At 60.3% G+C, this 22,596-nt stretch overlaps 2 protein-coding genes across 14 annotated transcripts in view; one reads left to right on the top strand and one right to left on the bottom strand.

Annotated features, from left to right (window-relative positions):
• The window catches only part of AGRN (agrin), a 30,470-nt gene that overhangs the window by 1,326 nt on the left and 6,548 nt on the right, over nucleotides 1-22,596 (bottom strand). Inside the window, exons 3-38 of one of the 11 annotated variants that reach the window (XM_053576062.1) lie at nucleotides 15,967-16,014; nucleotides 12,530-12,745; nucleotides 12,214-12,438; nucleotides 11,907-12,131; nucleotides 11,547-11,753; nucleotides 10,279-10,497; nucleotides 10,011-10,205; nucleotides 9,722-9,922; nucleotides 9,487-9,635; nucleotides 9,300-9,405; nucleotides 8,496-8,612; nucleotides 8,246-8,410; nucleotides 7,909-8,052; nucleotides 7,695-7,819; nucleotides 7,516-7,621; nucleotides 7,079-7,411; nucleotides 6,726-6,863; nucleotides 6,206-6,333; nucleotides 5,957-6,071; nucleotides 5,759-5,878; nucleotides 5,359-5,685; nucleotides 5,078-5,270; nucleotides 4,712-4,927; nucleotides 4,133-4,362; nucleotides 3,895-4,029; nucleotides 3,603-3,699; nucleotides 3,350-3,514; nucleotides 3,147-3,258; nucleotides 2,933-2,944; nucleotides 2,601-2,717; nucleotides 2,297-2,489; nucleotides 2,133-2,220; nucleotides 1,915-1,938; nucleotides 1,242-1,274; nucleotides 764-988; nucleotides 236-339 (exon numbers count right to left, since the gene is read on the bottom strand). In XM_053576062.1, the coding sequence (XP_053432037.1) occupies nucleotides 236-339; nucleotides 764-988; nucleotides 1,242-1,274; nucleotides 1,915-1,938; nucleotides 2,133-2,220; nucleotides 2,297-2,489; nucleotides 2,601-2,717; nucleotides 2,933-2,944; nucleotides 3,147-3,258; nucleotides 3,350-3,514; nucleotides 3,603-3,699; nucleotides 3,895-4,029; nucleotides 4,133-4,362; nucleotides 4,712-4,927; nucleotides 5,078-5,270; nucleotides 5,359-5,685; nucleotides 5,759-5,878; nucleotides 5,957-6,071; nucleotides 6,206-6,333; nucleotides 6,726-6,863; nucleotides 7,079-7,411; nucleotides 7,516-7,621; nucleotides 7,695-7,819; nucleotides 7,909-8,052; nucleotides 8,246-8,410; nucleotides 8,496-8,612; nucleotides 9,300-9,405; nucleotides 9,487-9,635; nucleotides 9,722-9,922; nucleotides 10,011-10,205; nucleotides 10,279-10,497; nucleotides 11,547-11,753; nucleotides 11,907-12,131; nucleotides 12,214-12,438; nucleotides 12,530-12,745; nucleotides 15,967-16,014 (5,553 nt within the window). The other 10 variants (XM_053576056.1, XM_053576058.1, XM_053576051.1 and 7 more) reach the window with 10 other exon arrangements.
• On the top strand, nucleotides 17,084-21,798 carry LOC128574957 (circumsporozoite protein-like). 3 transcript variants are annotated; one of them, XM_053576064.1, is made up of 3 exons: nucleotides 17,084-17,260; nucleotides 20,189-20,321; nucleotides 20,815-21,798. In XM_053576064.1, exons 1-3 carry the CDS (start codon nucleotides 17,089-17,091, stop codon nucleotides 20,906-20,908), a joined length of 399 nt encoding a protein of 132 aa, XP_053432039.1. In that variant the 5' UTR covers nucleotides 17,084-17,088; the 3' UTR covers nucleotides 20,909-21,798. The 3 variants fall into 3 exon arrangements, with proteins under 3 accessions (XP_053432039.1, XP_053432040.1, XP_053432038.1); XM_053576065.1 differs by lacking the exons at nucleotides 20,189-20,321; nucleotides 20,815-21,798 and adding an exon at nucleotides 18,233-19,110; XM_053576063.1 differs by lacking the exons at nucleotides 20,189-20,321; nucleotides 20,815-21,798 and adding an exon at nucleotides 17,344-19,110.

The raw sequence follows: 22,596 nt of genomic DNA, 5'->3' as shown, positions 1-22,596 counted from the left end.
CAATGCTTCCAGGCAGAGGGACCCACTAGACCCTGAAAGACCAGGTGACTGACCAGCCCTTGTGCCCTCCATGGGCCCTGCCTCTTGCCCACAACTCTGGGAACCACAGGGGCTAAGGTGGGAGAGGACAGAGCCTGCCCCAGCTGGCCTATCTGCTACACTGAGGGGGCTGGTGCAGGTGCCAGCTCTGGGGGTGGAGTCTGTCCTTTGGGTACTGTGAGCCCTAGACACTCACCAAGCCACAGGGTTCCATCTGTGTCCAGCTGTGTGGCGCCCAGTGGGGAGGAACCAGTCACAGGGGCCTCGTTGCCAACTTGAAGGGAGCCTTCTCTCTGCTCCCTGGGGATGGGGGCAAGACCACCAGGGGCTCCAGAGCGCCCTCCTCAACCCTCTACATCCTGAGTGCCTTGTGGGTACCACACCCCAAGGACCAGGCCAAGCACCATTCCAGGGGCCCAGGATGGGGTGGCCCTTATTCCCAGAATAGCACCTGGTGGCTGAGACAGGGGATGCTCAAGCGAGCCATGCCTCCCACATCATCACCCCCCAATAGGCACAGCTCCCTTCCCAGGTCGGGAGTCACCTGTAACTACTTTTCCTGCATCTTCCTGTCCTTCCCTAACCCCCACTGGGAGTGACGTTGGGTCAGGCCACCCAGCCTGTCTTTCCTAACCCCTACCCAGCCAGGAGTCACCAGGCACAATTCAACTGGGCAAGTCCAGGCAGTATGGCACTATTCTTGGTGTCCCGGGCCCCTGCTGACCTGTGTGCCCTGACCCGCAGCCAGCGGTTGGTGTTGACTGGCACGGAGGATCGCAGCACCACGGGCTGGGAGCCCAGGTCATAGGTCAGCTGCAGGTGCCCATCAACGATGGCCAGTGCCATGTAGTCTGCCCGCTCCATGGCCTTGCCACTCCACAGCACCAGCCCCTGTGTGGCCTCGGTACGCAAACTCAATTCGAAGTGGTTGCTCTGCAGCGCCTTCTCACTGCAGGGCAGAGGCAGGTCAGGGCCTCCAGGGTGGTGGCAGCAGGCAGGAATAGGGTAGGGACCACAATAGCAGAGGCCATGGGGGATGTGGTGGGACCCAGAATGGCAGTATAGACATGTGGGCAGACATCAATAGAGGAGGGAAAGACAGAGATGAACAGAGGGGCGGCTAGGCAAAGACCATCAGAGAAAGCCTGGAGGATGGCATGGTGATGGACCAGCAGGGTTGCCAGGCACTGCCATGTGCTCACCTGTGAGAAGCCCCAGAATCTGGAGTTTCAGGGCTTAGAAGCAAGAAGAGAGGGAGACAAGTAAGCAGGAGAAGGTAGGCTGATGCACCCCCTCAGAAGGGGAGGAGAAAGCATCCAGAGAGAGAGGCACGAGCCCACATCCACCCTGCAACAAGCACATGTGGACAGCCAGGGAGAGCGTGGCCCAGGCTGCATGCAGAGTCCAAGGAGTGAGACAGAGGGCAGGGGTTGGGGATTGAGGGCTGTCTGGCCGGAAGTGGCCTCTTATGCCCAAGTACACATGTGCATACTCATGCACACACATGCCCAGACACATATACCTGCTTGCTCACACACCTACGGACACGCACGCATATGCAAACACAGAGAAACTCATACTCCCATGCATGCTCATGCACACCTAGGCACACACACGGGCATGACTATGCTGGTGCCTAGGTGCTGGGCTTGGCTGTGCAGGTAGGTGAGCTGATCAGCCCTTGCAGGCTTCCCCAGAGGGGTGACACCCCCTTTCAAGGTAGGGAGCTGAGCCCTATGCAGTGTAAGCAGTCTCCTGGGCTCCCCACTATGGTGGAAAGTTCTGCCCTAGTGGGGCTCTGGACTGTGCTGCAGATGGGTGGGGCAAAGAATGGGTGTAGGTAAGGAGGTGCAGGCGGGCCATCGTGTTACTTACGCTGGGATCTCATTGGTTAGTTCGCTTGGAAACAAAGAGACAAGTGGTGAGAGAAAGGAGTGTACAGGTGGGGTAGGTGCTGGGCCTCCCTTCCTGGCCACAGGCTGTGGGTGTGTGTGTAGAACCCTATACCTGCCCCACACTTGTGCACAGACTGGATCAAGCCAACAGCAGAGGATGGGGCTACAGGGTTGAGGGGAGTGGTGGTGGCCATTTACCTCTCAGTCACACCACTGAGGTACTCAATGTAGGTCTGCCCATCAAAGGCCAACGTGTCCAGGTCCCCTGCCGCCTTCTCAATCAGCCCTGCAGGACGAGCAGGTGAGAACAGGCCTCACTGGGCCTGGGGTGTCTGGCCCTGCGCCATGCAGCCAGCACTCACCATTCTCACAGTGCAGCCCTGAGAAGCCCCCGGGGCAGAGGCACACATACATGGCCTCCTTGGGCACACAGGAGGCACCATTGAGGCAGGGGTGGCCTGAGGCCGAAGTGCAAGGGTGGTCTGCAAAGGATGAGATGTCCACTGCTTGCAACACATGCTCCTGGGTCAGCAGCTGTTGGCCTTTCAGGGAGACCTATGGTGGAATGAGAGCCTCCGTCCTGCCTGCTGCACTCACCCCAGGGCCCACTTGTGGGACGCTGCCACCTCACCTCACTATGGAGAGCCCTGCCCCCACCCCACATACCAATTGGATGGCACCATCAAAGCCGGAAGACACCTCAGCTGCCCGGGCCAGCTTGCTGAAGTCAGGGGCCCCCCCAATGTAGAGTGGCTCCTTCAGGTTGAGGATGGTGTGTGGAACCTGTGGGGAGGCACTGGGTGAGGGGCTGTGTGGAACCCACTCACTGGGCAAGGGTCCAACCACCTGCAATACCCAATACCCCCAGGGCCCCAGCCTAGCTAGGGGCAGCGTTAATTCACACAGAAATGGCAGGTGGTGGGGCTTAGTCAGGGGAGGAGCTACTCTAGGGTGGAGATGCTGGAATCGGATCAGCCAGATGACAGGGTAGACAGTACCTTGCGGGATTTCTGACATCCAAGAGCGTTGGGGATTGCAGAGCGAGAGCAGAGAGCAGTGAGGCAGAGGGAGGCAGAGGAAAGCACAGACAGAGAAAACAGTTCAGTGAGAGCCACCAGCAGTGGCCAGGCCCTGGAGGAGGAGGAAGAGGAGGCTGCGGCGTGGGAGCAGGTCCTGGAGGGGACCAGGCCCCACTCATGGCAGGGCACTCACCGGGGACTCCCCCAGTACTCGGGGGCCATCACCAACACGCATGGAGCCCTTGCGGCCATTTCGCTCCAGGGAGACCCGGGTCCAGGTGTTCAGGGTGACTGGCTCCTTGCTCCTGGCAAGGAGGGTGCACATGAGCAGGCTCTGGGCCTACCACCCAGCAGCCCACTCCTGGGCTCAGGCAGTCCCTGCCAATGCGTGTCCACCTGATGATTGCTGCCCCCTTGCCCAGGTCATAACGGAACTCCAAGTGGTGGTTGTGTAGTGCCAGTGACACAAAGTCCCCCTTGCCATCTGTCTTCTGGCCGTTGTAGAGGAGCAAGCCGCTGGGGCCACGGGCCAGAAACACCACCTCCAGCTCCATCTTCTCCCTGGGGTCACACGTAGTTGTGAGGCCTCTTGCTATGCCCCTCCCCCACAAGCTGGACAGAGGCAGGGACCTGGTCCCCCCAGACTGACCCTAGGTCCCGCCCAAAGGTGTGCAAGCCTTTCAGCTCCAGGTAGGAGAAGCCACTGAAGTCAGCCAGGAAAGGCCGAGTGTTGTCCGGTTCCAACACTGTAGAGGACCAGACAGTCATACAGGGCTCCTGCCTTGGCCCTGAGAGCCTCCGGTACTCCCTCCCACCTGCCCAGCTCCACCAGCCCTGTGCCCAATTCAAAATCTAATGCTGGATGGAGCCCCAACCCACACCTCAACTCCAACTGAACCCAATCTGCATCCCCTGCCTCGAGAGAGCCCCATGCCCCTTACCTGTCTGGCAGAGAGCACCCCCACGTCCCAAGGGGCACTCGCACTTAGCCCTACCCTCGGGTAGCACGTGGCAGGGGGCAGCCCCATGGCAGGGGTTTGGCTGACAGGGACTCTTCTCATGGGTGCAGGTTGGGCCTGGAAGGAAGAAAATGGAGGAGGGAGGTCCCAAAAAGCCTAAGACCCTGCCCACAGTTACATGGTTTCCCAACCTTGGCACCTGGCCCAAACCTGCCCTCACCAAAGTGGTCAGGTGGGCACTGACAGTGGAACATGCCAGCCTCCAGGGCCTGGCATGGGGCCCCGCCATGGCAGGGGCTGGGCAGGCAGGGGTGGTCTCCACACTCGCCCACACGGGAGCTTTGAGTCACAGCCCCCTGCCAGCTGCTGAGCTCCAACCGCTGGTTGTTGACATCTAGCAGGCGGATGCAGCCCCTCAGGCCAACGCCAATGGCTGTCCGTTCGAGCACCCTGCCACCAAAAAGGAAACTGAGATCAGGGGCCAGAGGCAGAGGCAGTTGCAAGTGGCATCCCCAGCAAGCCAGAGCTGGGGCTCAGGGACGCCCCTGTTCCCAGCCCCCTCTACTGCCTAGGATGTGGCTGGTCCCAAGGAGGACAAACCAGGAGGGTTGGGGTCAGCTCCTCCCTGGTCACAGGGCAGCCACCCACTGCAGGACAGGGTACAGAGCAGTAGAGGGTCATTGCCACAGCAACATGAAGGGGAGCAACACCCTCCTTCCCTGGCTATTTGCAGGACTGCTTGGATCTCTTGGATGCCACACACAAAGCAAAGGGTAGAGCCACACCACCAAGTGCTCACACGGCAGCCTGATTTTCTGGGACGCCGCCCACAAACAGGTCTGTGTCCAGGTTGAGGCCATCAGTGCCTCTGGGGCTCTCACCCAGAACAGGCGTCTCACCATCCACTGAGAGTGTACCCCGGCGCCAATGCCGTGACAGCTCTAGGCGGTGCCAACGGCCAGGCTCTATGGGCACTGCACTAGTCAGCACTGCAGGCCCCGAACCTGTGTCAAACCTGGGGGCAGGAGCAGATATTCAGAACCACTAGTCTGGCCCACCCCCGAGCTCTGCTCCCCCAGTTGTACCCCGCTCAGAGCCCTACCCACCCATGCCATACCCCGCCCCAGATCTGCAGGCCCAGACTGTGTCCGCCAGCCCCATCCACCTGAGCTGCACGTGGCCTCCCTGCAGTGTCAGTGCCAGAAAATCCTTGCCCCGTGCGTTGCCGTTGTACAGCAGCAGCCCCTGCGGCTCCAGTGCCCGGAATTCCAGTGCCAGGCGCAGTGTGTGGTAGGCACGGAGGGTAGGGAAGGCCAGGAAGGAGTGGCCCTCGAAGGCTGGCACCGGGGTCTGCAGGGCTGCACAGCAACAGGGACTGTTGCTGGGGGAAGAACCTAGGACCCGCCCCCACCGCCTCAAGCCCCTCCCCCACAGCGGCACCCTTACCCTCCTCACAGACCCAGCCTCCCCTGCCTGCAGGGCAGCTGCAGGAGAAGTCCCTGCCAGAGTCCCGCTCTCTGCAGGTCCCTCCATGGAGGCAGGGCTGGGAGTCACAGGCCCTTGGGGGCTGCTCAGGCCGTCCTGGCACATGGCTGGGGACAGTTGGTGGGGGCCGGCGTGTGGTGGGCAGGGCGGTGGTCTTGCCAGCTGGGCGGCTGGTATGACTGGGGAACGAGGCCCGAGGGGTCACGACAGAGGGCTGGCGGGCCCCAGTGGTAGCTCTGGCTGTGGTCACAGCTGCAGTGGCTCCAGTGAAGAAGGCAGGAAACCAGTCTGAGAGTAGGAGAAGCCATCAGGATCTGCTGGGAGCAGGACGTGGGTGTGGGGACAGACAAAATGGTCTCACCAAAGTCCATGAAGCGCACATGCTCCTGCAGGGGGCGCCTCACCCCCAGGGACCATCGCCGGGATGCCTGGATCTGCCGGAGGAGGGCCCGGCCCACATCCGGTGCTCTGAAGGTTGTGGCTGGGGAGAAAGCACTTCTGAGCATGGTGGCACCCTCCATCCCCAGTGCCTCCCAAAGAGCCCTGGGGAGAGGCTCACTGGGGTCAAAGTGTACATCCACAATGGCTCGGACTGATCTTCCAGGTCCCAGGTCCCGCAGATGGACACTCCGAAAGTCCTTCTTGACATCTGAGTTCCGGAAGAGGTCATCCAGCTGTGGGCAGGGAGTACGTGGCCATGCGGGGTTGCCCAGGTCCTGCTGGAGCTGGTCCCCTCCAGGCAGTCAGTTCCCTGCCTGGTGCTTTGGGTCTGTCCTGAGTGCCCTGGGCCCATAAGCCCTATGCTTACTGTGCTCTCAATGCTTCTGGCCATCTCCCCAAACAGCTCTGACTTGGGGTCTGCCATCTCTGGCGTGTAGAACAGTTCCTGGCCCTCGACCCCCTCGAGCTCCAGCACACCCTGGAACACCTTGGTGGCTGTAGGGGAGAGGCAGTGAGGCCCTGCCTGTCCCATCTGGCCCTCGGGCTGGCTCTGGCACAGGCCCCAGCAGCAAGACACACAGGTGCAGGGGCAGGTAGATGTTAGTCAGATGGTCATGAGGTTAGTGGGGACCCCAGGGCAGGGCTGGCATCAGTTACCAGGCAGACTCCTCGGAGCAGCGCCCCAGCTGGCTTGCAGCGAGAGAGAGGGATTAGGCACAGGTCCTAGGCACACATGTGTGCAGGGACCAAGACCACATGTGTGCATGTGCATGCCAAATCCCTGAGACCATCACCCTTGGTACCGACCTGCTGCCCGGGGGTGGGGAGGGCACCCCGGCCATGTCCAGGTTGATCCTCACTCTACCCGCCTCCGGCCACCCACTCACCAGGGCAGTTGGAGCCCTCTGCGTCCAACAAGGGCGTCTTCCCATCTGAGCAGCAGCCCAAAGGCGAGTTATAGCAGGAAGCCCTCTCTATGGGTGGCCCCAGGGTCACCACGCTGCTGCCCTCAGGGGGCTCAAGTCCTGGGGAGGTGCAGTCTGAGCCCAGCCCCAGGTGGAGCCTCTCTTGGGCCTGCCCACCTGCCTGGACCCCTGAGCCCTGTGCACCCAAGATCTGCTCCCCATGCCCTGAGTACCCCAGACTTGACCCTTATCTACCCCCACCTCAAATACCACAGACCTACCACCTCACACCTTCAGTACCCCAGACAAGTCCCTATATCTTGCACTCTGCTCACCCCCAGAACCTCCCCCGCTGGCCTCCTGGTCCCCGCTCAGCTCCTGGTCTCCACTTCCGTCAGCACTCCCAGATTCTCCAAAGGCGGATGTGGCAAGGCTGGGTGCAGGGGAGGGTACTGTGGGGGGCGCAGTCAGCATGGGCCGCATGGTGGTCCTGGGGATGCTGGCAGTGGTCCAAGGCCGTGGTGGGGGTGGACGGGTGGGCTGGCTGTGGGGGGTACTGCTGGGAGCCAGGGGGAGGGTGCTGGGGGGAGGCAGCAGCGCCTCACTCAGGACAAGCCCCGAGGTAGTCACGGGTGCAGGTGCTGGGTGGGCACCAGGAGCGACAGCCTCTGCAAGGAGAGGGAGGTTGGGGTGGGGACTGGTTGAGGGTGCTGGGGTGAGGAAAGGGTCAGGCCTTTTTGGTCAGTTCAGGGCAGTGGCCACTGGGCCTCACCCTGGCATGGGCCGAGGCTTTGGACAGAGATGTGCAGGCCCTGGCGGCAGGCAATGGTCTTCAGCTGGCACTGGTTGCCGTAGGTAACTCCATCAGACCCGCAGACCTGAGCACAGGGCAGGGATGCTTGGGCGAGGCCTTCCCCTCAGCCACCCCCCCTCCATGGTTCCCACCCTCACCTTGGTGGCATTAGCCTCAGGACAGGTGAGTATCGGGCAAGCACAGTGGACAGAGCCAGCCTCCTCCACGCAGGAAGCACCAAACTCACAGTGCATCTCCGCACAGGTCTTGGGTGCCGAGGGGGCTGCACAAACATAGGAGCCCCTCCAACTCAAGGGGCCCCACCCACCCCACAGAAAGCCCTAGGTCAGCATCAGCCCTTGCCCTCCTTACCTGCTTCACAACCAGCAGGGCCCAGAGCATGGCCATCTGGACACTGCCCGCACTTGGGGCCGGCCACACCAGGCTTACAAGAGCATAGCCCAGTCATCTGCTCACAGTCATCCCGCACAGCTCCCTGGGGCTCACAGCTGCAGGCTGGGGAAGACCTGATGTCTGCATCTGGACAGACTCCTCACCTGCTCCAGAGCCTAGCCTGCACCCCCACCATTGCCCAGTCCCAGCCAGGTATACACTAGGATAGGGCCTGAGCAGGTAAAAGGACAGCATGGGGTTGGGGGGGCAAGCAGGAGTGCTTGGCTTATGGCCATCTCTGGGCCCTGTCACTCACGGGTGCAGCCACTCCGGCCATCAGTGACAATGCCTCGGAAATTCCAGAAACCAGGCTCACAGCGGTCACACCTGAGGCCACCCACACCTGGGCGGCAGGAGCACTGTCCTGTGGCTGCATCACAGGTCCTGCTGTAGGAGCCATGTGGGTTGCATTGGCACACGCCTGTTGGGCCAGGTTATGACATGGTCACGTGGCTGCACTAGGCCGCTAGGCCTGCTGGGAATCAGGACCCAGCTCAGGTACTCACTGGGGCAGCCAGCCAGGCCCACACCCTGGGCAGCAGTGATGTTGTCCTGGCAGCAGCCATAGGGGGTCTGGGCACAGTGTGAGGGAGCCACAGATGGCAGTGGGGCCAAAGTGGTACCTGCATGGAAGGGCACCGACTTCACACAGTGCTAGACAACCCCCTGGGCCTGGCCAATGTGCCTCTGCCAACCCCAGCCATTACCACTCAGCCCTGATACCAGCTCCCACTGGGGCCTGGGGCTGAGATCACAGGTAAGGACACATCACACATAAGGACATGTCTGTTAAGGTAAGACCAGGAGCCCACAGTACACACAGAGCCACATGCACACAAAATACCCCAAATCATAGAAACACAGCCCTGTGTACACTTAGAAAAGTATGTTTTTAGAAGCTAGCACACACATATACAGTGCCTTCGTTCTTACATATTTACACTACCCAGACACCTCTGCATACACATGTAAGCATAGACTTTCACTAAATGTGACTACTGGATCAGTCAGTTTCCCCCATCAAGAAATTTTCCCCCACAAGAAAATGAGGCCCAGAGGTGGAGCCCCACATGGCTCACACGGCAGGGGCTTAGTGCACACTCACTGACAGATGGACACCCCCCTGTAGATGCTCAGTACGAGCACACATGCACACTGCACACATAAACCACCACACACAAGCCCACCACAGCATGTGGGCATACCCACCCACCTCCTACTTGCGTGCACGCAGGAACAGAGGCTGCTGCACATTCTCACATGAAGTCTTGAGCCCCTGTGCCCAGACACACCCCAAGGCGCCCACTCACCTTGGCAGGCTCCCTGGGCTGCAACATACAGCTCTTGCTGCAACTCACACCTGGCCTTCTTCAGGTCACACTCGGTGCTGTAGGTAATCCCATCTGAGCCGCACAGCTGGAGGGATGGTATCAGTGTGGCCAGCCTCAGCCCCTTCCTCACCACCCACCTGGAGCCTGAGGAGGGTGGGGGGCTCACCGGGCTCCTCAGGACACTCTGGCAGCTGAAGTCACAGATGCATGGCCCATCCTCTGAGTCCTCGTCCCAGATGCCACCGTGCTGCTGGCACAACTCCTGCTCACACTCGCTATCCTCCCCAGAGCCAGAGGCACCAGAGCCACACTCAGCTGTAGGGAAGGGAACTATATCATGCACAGGGTCCTTGTCCAAGGCTGGTGTCCAGCAGTTCATTCTAGCTGGTCCTTGGACCTACCCTGCTCGCATGGCCCTGTCCGGACCTCTTCGATCTGCACCTGCTGGAGGCAGGCAGCTTCCCGCAGCTCACACACACTGCTGTAGGTGACACCATCACTGCCGCACACAGGACCAGGTGGGGGGTGCTCACACCGGGGACACACACACTGGCCAGCTGAGCACACAGCTCCAAAGGCACACACTGTGTCTCCACAAGTCTCTGCAGGAGAAAGAACCAGGCAGGGTCTGCAGACCCTGGCAGGAGGAGATGAGGACCCTGGCCTGCCTAGCCCCACAGCCTCACTCACGGCAGTGTCCAGCTGAGGCTACATGCAGGCTGATCTGGCGTGTGCAGGCGTGGACGTGCAGCTCACACTCGCTGGAATACGTGTGCCCGTCAGAACCACACACAGGCTGGGCTGAGGCCACACACTCAGAGGGGCACACACAGCGGCCAGTCTCAGCCTCACACAGGGCTCCAAAGCGGCACTGCCCACAGCGGTCTGGAGAGGGGGCTCTATCACCAAGGTGACTAGGCACACCACCCCCCACCAGATACACCTGTCCACCACTGACCACAGGGTCCTCTGCGGGCCACCCGGATCTCCCGCCCGAGGATACAGGCTGTGGATTCCAGTTCACATGCGCTGCCATATGTGATGCCATCACTGCCACACACAGGGTCATAGATGCCCAGGCATGCCTGCTGGCACTCACAGACTGCCTGCCCATTCTTCACAGCACACGTCGCCCCGAATGTGCATTGCACTCCACGGCACGGGGATGGGGCCTGGTCTGAAAGGGAAAACAGACACTCAGCAGGCCCACATTCCCCCCACCCCCAGCTTTGGGCAGAGCTCCCAACCCCACGCAGCAGTCCCTTGCAGGGTGGGGATGGTGGAAGAAGAGCGAACAGGGAGAAGGGCCAGATGCACAGGACACAGCAGAGAAGGGACAGACATGACACCGACAGGACACAGAACTAGGCAGTCCCAGGAGTATGGGGCAGGGCTGCATGACTGCCCACTGTCTGGCTGTGGTGGCCAGGCTTACCCAGCCCGCCCAGGCCACTGACCCCTGACCACCAGCAGCCCCAGGACACTCATGCATTGGGGGGGCTTTCTTCATGGGCAGGAAGAGTCTACATCCCCTTACACCCCGTGCTGCACAGGGAAGGTGGTGTGTGTCTACTTGCTCTGAGAACCACAAGGATAGGCAGCAGCAAGCCACCCCCCCTGCCGCGCCAGGGGCAGACCTCGGGCTGCGAGCTCCAGGCGGGCAGGCGTGGCACCTCATCCTGCCAGCAGGCCAGGCTGGAAGACATAAGAGGCGGAGCCAACAGGGAAGAAGAACCAAGGAGAGGAAACAGACAGACGCAGAAAGAGCAGAAAGATGGGTGGACCGACCAAGATGGACAGAGATGGGCAGAGCCATGACAGCCCGGTCCCTCAGGACACGAAGGCTGCTGCCCAGTTGCTACCATCCCCCACTGGGCCTCCTCAAACTCTGACTTGAACTCTGTCTCTAAGGGGTCTGGTGACTGTGAGTCCCAGGAACCTGGGACCCCAGTGACATGCCTGGATACGGTACAGGGAGACAGAGGAATGGCAAGTGTGGGGACCGGGGACCCTACACAAGGGCCCCCTCCTCTGCCCCTCTGGCCCCAGAACCCCGGGCACTCTCTCCATGGCCTCCATCCACCCCAGAGACTTCCAGGAGTAATGGGCCCTCTCCCAGGACCCCCCAAAGGAGCATGACAGAGGATGATGATGGAGTGTGATGTCAGGACAGGGACCAACACAAGACCAGACTGCCCCATCTGGACCTCCCCAAAGGGTGCTCACCACACGGGCCCCCATGCTTGCTGGGAATGGCACGCTGCTGCCGACACTCAGCCTGCTGGCGCCAGCAGTCATTGTCATATGTGTGCCCATCTTGGGCACACACGGGCCTGTAGGCCCCATCACAGGTGACACGGTTGCAGGAGCAGTGTTGGCGGCCCGGGCGGGACAGGCACACAGCATTGAACCGGCAGACCTCTGGGCACTGATCTGGGGGAGGCACAGAGCTCACAGCGAGGCCAGATCACCCACCAGCCTGCTAGGGTTATGCAGGAGACCCCTGGGCATGGAGTGGTGTGTAGGCATGGTTAAGTATGCAGGGGTGGATGGGAAAAATGGGCCAACCCCCAGGGAGCCACCCACCTTGAGGCAGGCACTGGCCAGAGCGCACTTTCTGAAGGAGGAGGCCTCGAGCAGCACCCATGCGGCCCATGACACATTCATTTTCATAGGTGACCCCATCGTCCCCACACACTAGTGACCTCCGATCAGGGCAGCTTTCTGGCCTCAGGAACATCTCTGGCAATCGTGTGTGCAGGTTCACACGGCAGCTGCGGCTTGGGTCGGTGAGGGTGCCCTGGCAAGGGTCTGGGGGCGGTCAAGGGTAGGAGTTAGGGGCAGCCCCCACGTACATGGGCACAGAGATGGGCTGCACTAGCATGGTGCTTACCACAAGGGCCACTGAACTTCTTAAAGATGTTCTCCTGCCTGGTGCAGGCGCGGTGCAGTAGCTGGCACTCGCTGGGGTAGTCAGCACCATCACTGCCGCACACTGTGCCCTCACTGGCATCCTGGCAGGTTGTGGGGCACAGGCACGAGGCTGTCAGCCCATCTGCTGAGCGCGCACAAGTGCTGCCGAAACTGCAGGTCACGTTGACGCAAGGGTCACGGGACCCTGTTGGAGGGGTGGGGCTGTCACGTAGGCTGCCTTCCAGGTCCATCCTCACCCGGCCCCAACCACCCCTCCCCTCTCCATCCACACCCACCACAGGGTCCACGACGGAGCAGGCGGATACGCCGCTGCTGGGTGCACTGTGCCCGTTGCAGCTCGCACTCGTTGCTGTAGGTGGAAGCATCTGAACCGCACACAGGTGCCACGACACTGGGGCAGGTGCTCTTCTTGCACACGCAGGAGGCCCGGCCTGGCCCCTCTGTGCTGGGCTCGCACACAGCACCAAAGCCGCACAGCATTCCTCGGCAGGCTGGAGCAGGGTGGCAGGAAGGAAGGTCCACTCAGGGCTGGCCACTGGACACTGATCTTGTGTCCACCCCTGAGGCCATGAAAAGTCCGCCGCGGACACAGCCACAGGTTCCCCTACACTTGCGGGTTCAGTTCTCACTGATGGTCCCCTCAGGCCCGCCCACCGAGGATGGGGAGGGCTCTCACGCAGCTTGTACCAGCCAATCAGTTGGACCTCTTACCAAGCTCTCCCCCAGGTTCCCAACCCCATAGCTGAGGACCTGGTAAGGGTCCCTGTACCCAGGCTCCCTGGCTGCCTGATATGTGTCTGCTCCTTGGGTTCAGCCTTCTTTCCCCCTCTGGATACCCTGGCTCAGCCAGACCTTTCCAAAGGTCCCAACCCAATGGCCAAGGACACCTATTCATCACCCATTGAGACCTGGACCTCCTTCCACAGCCCACCCAAAGGCTCTGTTGTGTCCACCTGAGACAGAGACCTGAGGAAGGTGATGATGGCAGATGAGCCAGGTAGGAGCACTTGGCCAGAGGTATAGGGCCAGGGGCTTGGGGTAATAGACAAATACTTTAGGAACTGGCTCTGCTGTGGCAGAGGGCAGTGCAGAGACCTCAAGAGCTTCAAGGGCTACTGAGCAGAGCTGACACAGGCTTCCACTTAAGTCTGCTAGGCAGGTTCAGGTCTGCATTATTCCACGTCATGCTCCATGACCTTTTGGGAGTCTGCTTGCCTCAGGAAGTCCCTTCAGCTGTGAAGCAGGAAACCTCTGCAGGCTCCCAGGGCAGCTGTAGCATTTGATGACAGGAGGTAGCAAAGCCAAGGCTCAAAGGACTAGGTGCTGCCCCTAGTTCCTGCTCTTGCCCCTAGTCCCAGCTGAAAAAACATCTCAAGATTCAGCACAGGTATCATGGCCTCCAGGAAGCCACCCCAGCCCCATGCTCACACCATAGGGTCAGGTGAAGGGCCGCCTCTGCCTTCCAGAGAACCCACCAAGAGACCACAGAGGCTGGTGTTTTGATTGCACAAGCAGAGATTACCTGCACAGACAGGTGCACGTTATCTGCAGCACGTACACACGTACACATGTGTACAGTCACACACAAGTCATCACAACAGCCACACCCGGCAGTGTCAGCCACCACTGTGCTGACACCTTGCACATGATAACCGTCAAGCCCCTTGGCAGAGGAGGAAGCTGAGGCACAGCTGAGTCCCTGGTAGCTGTGTTACTTCTAGACGGCAGTGCCAGACTCGGGACTGTTCTATGCACCTGGCCACTGCCCATGCAGCCCCTCATAAATGCAGGTGACACACCGGGGCACCCATGAGCCCTGAATCCTTGATGGCTCAACTCTGGGAGCACCCTGTGGGTGCTCCTCTGCCTGCTGTCCTGGCTCAGCTTTCTGTGGGAGCCTCTCCCCAGCCATTCAGCCCACAAAGCCATCCCTTCTGCTGCATGCCCAAGCCCCCCCAAAATACACAGCAGTACTGGAGGCGGCAGCAGCTTTTTATAGTCACCCCTCAGGGTATATTTAACTCCTTTTCTTGCCTCGGGTGGGTTGGGGGATGATGCTGATGCTCTAAGCCCTGCCTATGGTCACAGTCAGATGCATATCACAATGGCCACAATATGTAGCCACCCTTGAGTTTATGCAGTGGGGTATGGACGTGGGGACTCAGGTGGCATCAGCCTTCTGGGCTTCAGGACAGGTGAGCTGAGTCTACCTTTTAAATCTAGGTGGCTCCAGGTCTCTAACCTAAAGGCTCTGGAAATTCAGTCCCAGCCCCAGCCTGTCCTATAAGTCACAACATCCTGTCCCCAGTCTTGGGGCTCCCAGGAAGGAGAAGATCTCCTCAGATGAAGTCTGTCATGGGTTCCTACAACTCTGTGACCCCCAAATATCTCAAGTTACACACTCAAAGGGGGCTGCAGGCCCAACCCCTACAAGGCTATTGTGGCCTCACACACCCTGACTATGTAGGCAGGTCTCCCCTGCCACAACCTAGGAGGGGCTAGTTGCTCAGAAGGGCCTTTAGGATTTTGTGGGAACAGCCCGGCCAACAGAGGAGATTATAGGGCCAGAGCCCAGGGTTAGGGTAGGATTCCTATAGCCACTTCCCTTCACCCCTGGTGTGGTCCCTGCCCAGGAGCCCATCAACCAAGTGCTCCAGAGAAGAAGCTGCCTGTACCACAGTGCCTCCACCCTTAGTAGAGGGCAGCTGACTGTAGGTGACCCCCGGAGGGAAGCATCCAATGACACATGGGAAGCTCTGCACCCCTGTACTACTGAATTCAACTCCTGCTCCTTTACATGGGGCAAGGCTATGGGTGCCCAGCAGCCACTCCCAACACAGAGTGGGCAGCACAGGGCTGTGGACAGAGGGAAAGAGGCCTCCCACCAGTGCGAGTTCACTCCCTCCAGCAGTTGTGCCCACTCCTGAAACCTGAAAAGGGGCCCAGACTGCCCATGCTACCCAGAGCATCCAGAGATAGCCCATGGCTCTGTCCCCTCCCTCAACCACTGCAGGAGCCCCCAGGCCATCCACCCACACCAGGTCCTAGCCAGGACAGACCCATAGCCCTATCCCACATACAGACAGCCCTATAGATGTGACTTCTGTGCACATGGACAGGTACCTGCCAGATTCAGCAACAGGGCAGAATCTTCCCCACCCTAGGCTATGTGAAAGCATCCAGGGCCTCCCACCACCAATAGCACACACCAGCAGCCTGACTAGGAGGTCAGGCCCCAGCCTACAGAGGAGGTCAATAGGGCTGGCCTGCCCCTTCCATCAGGGTGTTCTCTCCTGAAGCCTGCTCAGTCCCTGCAGAACCCAGCACCCCAGCCCCCAGACCCCAGGCCCCTCCTTATACAACTGTCAGCAGACTGAGGCACTCTCCCACCCCAGCCTCTCCTCTGTGCTCCTGTCTATCTCCAGCCTCTGTCTAGCCCCACCCATTCCTGAACAAGGAAAACAAAGGAGAGGAAGCCCCCAACCAGACTGACCCATTGCCCCAATCCACGAACTCCCACCCCATCCCACACACATTATCTAACATCAGTTCAACTTGTAGATCCCAGGACTTGTTCCCAGTTTTGATGCTGAGGAGCCTGAAGCCCAGGCTCCCTGGTCCAGACACACCTGCCACATCTGGTGGGCACATGCCCAAATGGCCCCTGATCCACAAATGTTCCCCTGACACCCCCAGGCCCAGCCCCACTCACCATCAGGAGGCGTTGGAGGCACTGAGGTAAAGTGAGTCCCGGGTTTGTCTGGGAAAAAACACATCTCTGAGTTAGGCCCCTCTGAGCAGGTCCTTCCCTATCCCGGCCCTTTGCTGCTCACATCCCTCCCAGCCCAGGCTGGGAAGCTGAGGCATCTAGCCCAGACCCCTGTGGCCTGGCTGAAGCCTTGGGGTGGATGGAAGCAGAGACCTGGCTTTTCTTTGATCTGCAGCTGCATGGTCATGGCCTGACCCAGTCAGGTGGGACCCAGAAGCTGAGGTGCTGGCATCCGGCTTCCACTGGCTTCCCTCAAAGAGTCCAGCCCAGGGCCCCCTGCCCCGCCACCCGCTCCCAATGTGGCCAGCTGTCCCTCTGCCCCCAACTTCAACAAAAATGTTTCTGTAGCTCAGGGTGAGGGTCAGCTCTACCAAGAGCTCAAGGACAGGCCTCCAGAGGCCCAGGGCTGTTAAGGGGATATATCATATCTCTAGAAGATGCAGGCAGCCCACCGGAGCTACATGCCAGCCCCAAGCTGCTCTGCAACCTGCCCGCCCTCCAGCCCTCCAGGCAGATGGGGCTCAGTCAGCAGAAGCCCACTTGGCCAGGTGGGCAGTCATGCCCAGCAGCCACATACAGTTGTTGAGGAATAGCAGCACCGCAAAACCGAGCGTGGACGTGGCCAGCAGGATCAGGCAGACATTGCAGGGGATCATGAAGTAGCGCACTAGCAAGGAGACGCCAGGCTGCTGCCGGGGTTCCCGCTCCAGTGGCAGTGGAGGCATGGCCCTGGCTCTTCAGCCCTGCTCTTGGGGTGTGGGGGTCCTCACGGAGTGCCTTTAGGCCTCTTCAGAGTTACTCTCCCCATTCTGGGACACCAGGGACAGCAGACAGCATCTGTGCTCAAAGTTCCGCCCCAGCCCCAGGGAGAGGAGCCAGGGCCTCTCCCCAGCTCTCCAGGCTCATTAGAGGAGGTGTGCAGAATTATCCAGGAGTAGAATTCCCAAATTTGGGCGCAGAGGCAGCCACTCCTGCTGTCCACGCCCCACAGGCTGGCGCTCAGTCTTCCCAGAGCTCCTGGGAGCCGCGACGCAGGCTGGAGGGTCCGCGGGGCCTGGTGGGGAGATGCGGCGGCTGCAGGCAAAAAGGTTCCAGGCAGCTTTTCCCAGGCAGAGGGGAGAGAGGCGATGGCAGCAAGCGGGAGGAGCGGACTCGTCGGGAGGGAGAAGAAAGCGGAGGCCTCGTCGCTCCCGCCTCTGGGCGAACGGAGGCTCCCCTGCCCTTGCGGGATGGGGCGGTGAGTGAGGGGCGAGAGCGCCGCGAAAGAGGGCGGGGAGCAGAGACAAAGGAAGCCGCCTCAAGGGACCCCGGCGTCCGCAGGGAGTCGCAGCTTGAGGAGCAGAGGTCGGCAGACGAGGACACGGAGTGGCCAGGAGAGCGCGGCACAAAAGGGCACACGGGTTGGCAACCCGGGCTGGGGAGCGGGACCGGCGACCGGGGTTGGGGGCTCGGTGGCTGGGGTCGTGGAGGCAGGTCGCCGGGGTGGGGCGGGGATGCTGGAGGTGGGAGCCAGGCCGAGAGGGGGCGGGGCAGGCAGCCCTCGCCCTCTTCACCCGCCGGGGCTCCGAGGAGCTCGGCCCGCAGGCAGGACCCGGCGCCAGGCGCGGGCCCCGTGCGCTGTGCGTGTGGCGTTAATGCGTGCGCGTGCGAGCGTTTCTGCTTCCCTGGCCCCCGGGCGAGGTGTGTAGAGGAGGGTGTCCCGGTGGGGTGCGAGCTGAATAGTGGGAGGGAGGTGGCGGGCCCAGAAATCGCCTCGCCCGCCCTCCGCTAAGACTACATAGCAACACCCTAAGCTACCCGCGCACCCCATCTCCCTTTCTGACAGTGAGAAAACCTGCAAAGAAACCCCATGCAAATAGCCTCCGGGATTCCTGGCGGGTCCCGCGGGCCTGCAGCGCCTCCCAGAGGCCGTCTGGGGAAACGCCTAGGCTGTGACGTCACAGGCAGAGGCGGGGCGCGCCTCCCACCCCCACCCCCACCCCGCCCCTAGTCCCGCGTCTCCACACCGCGGCCGTGGCTTCCCCTTTCTCAGGCCCCTGCCTAGAGATCTCCAGCTTCCTGCAAGCGTAGGGGCTCCAGGGGGCGGAGGAAGGTCCCATGAGCCATCCCCACTGTCCACAACAATCACTTTCACCTTCCTCAGCCAGAATCGCTTAGGGGCCATGACCCATAGCTTCACCCCTGCACCCTCTCCATCCACCACCTGCAGACCTTTGGGAGACGTCCAAGTACCCGCTACCCGCCCTCCTCCGCAGCCCCTTCCAGCCTGGACTTCATCTTGACCCTGGCGCCTGCCCCACCTCCAGTTGAGAGAGGTGGTAAGGACTTCTCCCACGCTTGAGGGTCTCCTCGGCCAGGCCCCGGGACCCCTCCCCAGACCCTGCCTATGGGCACTGCCCACTGTCCACAGATTAGCACCTTAGCACCAAGACTGTGGGGTCCCCTGCCCTGGGCCTGGAACGAACATTTCCCACCCCACAGGGCCTCCATCTGGACCACCTCCAAGGTCCTTCTCCGGTCCCTGGAACCCTGTTCACTCCTGGTCAGGGGTCTTCCCCAAGAGCTCCTTCCCCCATTTCCTCATCCTGAGTCCCTCCAACCTCATTCCATGGGGGTCAATCTTAGCTCACCAGTCCCCTCTCCTTGGACCCCTTTCTGTCCTATAGCCAGGCACACATATATCACACCCCACACAGGAATCACCTGCCCGATCACCCAGTTAAAGGTCTTCACATTCTTGGGGGCCCTGGAACCTGTTATTCTACCAAAACCTTGAAGGAAAATCCAAAAGTAGCATCCCCCAGTCCAGAGCAACAATCCATCAAGCCACTTTGACATCCTGCCCCCCCACCAGCCTCACCCTATCCTGGGGGGAGTTTTCTACCCTGCCACCCCACCCTGCTGGACCTTGGCACTGTCCACACCATGATGACAGTGTCCAAGTGGTGCTGACTACCTGAGCGCCCAGGGCAGGGTCTGACTTTTTATCTACCAGGGCAGGACTTGGCCCAGAGCCAAGAAAGCCAGGCGAGGACTTATCTAGGAGGACTCAGGATGGGTCATATACCGTTCCCATTCACATACCATTGCCCAGATCAGAGGGGGCCCAAGGACCCTGCCATGGTCAAACCGTGGGCCCACCATGCCCACCTGGGTCTGCTGCCACCTACTGCGATGGGATGTCTTAGAGGGTCTGCAGGGGGAGGAAGCACAGAACCACTGTGTGGGAGGGGGGGAAGGATGGCCAGAGAGGCCTCAAACACTGCCTGGGAACTCTGCCCCCCTCCCTAGGATCTGCCAGCAAGGGGGTCCCAACAGCTGGCCTGAATGCCCACATTAAGGGGCATTAGCTAGCCCAGACCAACTCTGGGATGTGGCTTGGGGCCCACTAGAGAACTGGGCAGGCAGCCTGACCACGCCCAGTCCCAGTCTTGGTCTGAGCCCCCTACAGGGGCAGGGATGCCTTCAGAGAGACAAAGGGCCATTGAGGCCCAGGCCCAGGCCCAGGAGGGGGCTGGGATTGGAGAGGATACTGCAGCTATTTTAGGCACTTCAGACAAAGTCATCCAGACCTGACCAGCCCACGCAGGATCATCCCCAAGAAGGAACAGAATACCCAGGAATTAGCCTGTGGACTCACCTTCACAGCAACCTATGACTGGACACAAATGTGCCTACACAATATGCATTACAGATCTCCAGCATGAAGACCTGCAATGCATATTGGTGGGGGGAGGGATGAAGCCACACATGCTGGGACTCACCCTTGCACACACTGGCCATCATCCCCCTGCACTCTTACGCACACTGGAGCCCCCTCCCCTGAGCCCTGGTACACAATGGATGCCGTCCCCCTGTACTCCAGCACACACTAGACACCAGTGCACCCCTACACCCCTGCACACACTAGCTCTCCCAGACACTTCTGTGCTCCAAAGTCTGCTCCAGCCCTGCCAGCAAAGTCTGAACTCCACCACCCCTCCAAGGGCCAGGTCCCTCTGCCTCCACCCCTAGGGAGACAGAGCAGCCACAAAGTGCTCACAGGTGTATGGTGTGCGCACCCAACACCTATGGGGGAGCAGAAGGGACAGAACAGCACTGGTGTGTCAGAACTCTCTAGAATCTGTCCATGGGCTGCACTGTCCCTTTCCCCTCACCTCCACAGACAATGGGTGCTTCACAGCTGGACCTGCTGCTGGGCCAAGGCTGCAATGCCTGGCCACCATTGGCAGGCCCCAGATGAGGCCCAAGATGCCCTTCAGGCTTTGTGTGCCCACCCAGCAAGGTCTTCAGGCCAGGTGACTTGCTCTTAAGGGTGTGGGATCCAATGAGAATATTGTGAAGGGGCTCAGCAGTGCTGGTTCACAGGACAGTGAGCAGGAGCCTGGGAAGCCTGCTGTCCCGCTCTGGCTCCCCACCCCCATCACTCACTGGGTCCCCTCCCTCCCTCCCCAACAAACTGCCGCTGTGGGCCAGGCTGAGCAGTCCTAGGTCCTACTCCAAGTAGCTGAGCTGGTGTCCCTCGGACTGAGGAAACAGGGTGATATGTGCAGAGACCTAAAAGATGGGGGTGGCTTGCACAGATCTGGAGGACGAATCCACAGACAGAGGCAGCTATAAGTCCAGAGCTAAGAATGAGCTCAGGAAGCCAATGTGGTGCAGCCCGGGGGATGGGACAGTGTGGTGCAGCCACCAGGGCTGCACACTGAGCAGGAGGGGACAGCAGTACCTGGAGAAAAGTTTGGCATGCAGTGAGGTGATCTGTGCCCTTTGACCTCCTCTTTGAGGCAGCCCGAAACCAGCTGTTGGCAGGCCCTATTCATCTCCAGCAAGAAAAGGAGCACCAGTGAGGCCAGGGTGGCACCCAGGTATGGCCGGTGCCTGAGAGTTAGGAGACCACAGCATCTCTGCTGAGAGCCCAGGGGTGCTGGGCTGAGCAAACAGCACCAGATTCAGGTATGAACGGTGTAAGTGGGTAACAGGAAATGAAAAGCCCAACACCAGGTCTGAGCACCATGGAGGTGGTGGCCAGCTGGGCATCAGGATGAATAAGAAAGGCAGAGAAACAGACCCAGAGGTGAGAGAGCCATGGATGCTGGGCAGAGAGGAGACTAGGAGGTGGCAATTGTGCAGGCAAAAAAGCTCTTCCCCACAGGAGCCAAATGGGGCCAGACACGTCAGGAGGGAAGCCTGTCCACAGGCCCTCTCCTCTGCCCCAAGACCACAGCATCTTTCTTTCAGCCTCACCCCAGCCACAGAGACCACTTGCTGTGCCCTCCATTCACCTCCATGTCCTTGGGGAGCCTGACCAGAGCCCTCCCTTGGGCTCTATGGAGGACATAGCAGCAGCCTCCCATGGGCAACATGCGGATGAGGTAGGAACTAATGAAGGCATCAGTGGAGGAGAGCAAGCCCTTCCCCAGTCCTGAGCCTCCCGGAGGAAAAGTTGTACAAATCCCCTCCTCTCCAGCCTCATGGTCGTGGCTGTCACAACTTGACCTGAGTGTTTGCGCTCTTATCTATCCCACATATGCATTGGAGCCTCATATACGTGGCACAGGGGCCAGCTTACTGCAGGGCCCAGTGTGGGAGTGATGAAGGAGGGGAGTGGAGGGAAGGCTCAGGCCAGGGACAGATAACATCCCACCCTGCTCAGCCTGACTCCCCCAACAGCCCTGCTTCCCCAGCAGAACCCTGGTTGGCTGTGTCAGTTGCATGGTCTGGCAGACATGTGAGAGGACAGTGAACCCCACTCACCCCAGGACTCTCTCCTGTCCTCACTGGCAAGCATGCCCGTCATCACAGACATCCAGAAACCACCTGGTCTTCCCAGAGGCAGAGCCTACAGGAGAAAGTGCCAGGCACTTTACCAGGTGCAGAGAGCAAAGCGGGGAGGGGGGGGGGCGGGGGGCAGGAGATTGTACAACCACAGCAAGCAGAGGCCAAGATTCATGCATGCATAGGACGAAGGCTGGAGCCTGGTCCTGAGCCCCCCATCAACACACACACACAGAGGCAAGGCTATTGGCCTTGCACTACAGAACCTGCCACAGGCTGAACCCAGAGAAGCATGGCCCACCAGTGAGAGTTCCAATCAGAACTCTTGAGCACAGGGACTGTTTCATCTGAGGCTGTAGGCATGTGCCACACATGCACACACATACACACTGCACACACATGCCTCACTGCATACACCCAGGCATACGCATAGCCACACAGCTGGAAACAGCTGCCTCTAAAGAGATCAAGTTCCCCCTCTCCCACGCCTTCACTCCATAGTGGGGTGAGCCCAGAAGGAGGGGCCAGTTCCCTTTTCCCAGGTCCCAAGCAACCCCTGGCAGGGGGTCTTCCTCAAAGGAAGTTCTCAGGTCCTGTGCTGGGGGAGGGGAGGCCCCTTCAAGGGCATTTCCCTCTGTACTGGAGGCCCCACCAGAGATCCACATCACCCCCTCTACTGAGCCACAGGCCCACCCTGCCACTAGCCCAGCAGGCACAGGTGGGCACACAGTCTCCCCTCCCACTGGTAACTATCCCTGGGGTGACATCTCACCCTTTTGAGCCTTTTTTTTCCTG

The sequence above is a fragment of the Nycticebus coucang genome, chromosome 22 (assembly GCF_027406575.1).
Source record: "Nycticebus coucang isolate mNycCou1 chromosome 22, mNycCou1.pri, whole genome shotgun sequence".
NCBI classification, from domain to species: domain Eukaryota; kingdom Metazoa; phylum Chordata; class Mammalia; order Primates; family Lorisidae; genus Nycticebus; species Nycticebus coucang.
The sequence above is the reverse complement of the archived record's forward strand: the minus strand, read 5'-3'. Positions and strand labels throughout refer to the sequence as shown.

Coding starts and splice junctions, on each gene's coding strand:
- LOC128574957 (XM_053576063.1), top strand. CDS start 17,151: ATGGCAGCAAGCGGGAGGAGCGGACTCGTCGGGAGGGAGAAGAAAGCG. Junction 17,261..17,343: donor TGCCCTTGCGGGATGGGGCG/GTGAGTGAGGGG, acceptor CGGCGTCCGCAG/GGAGTCGCAGCTTGAGGAGC.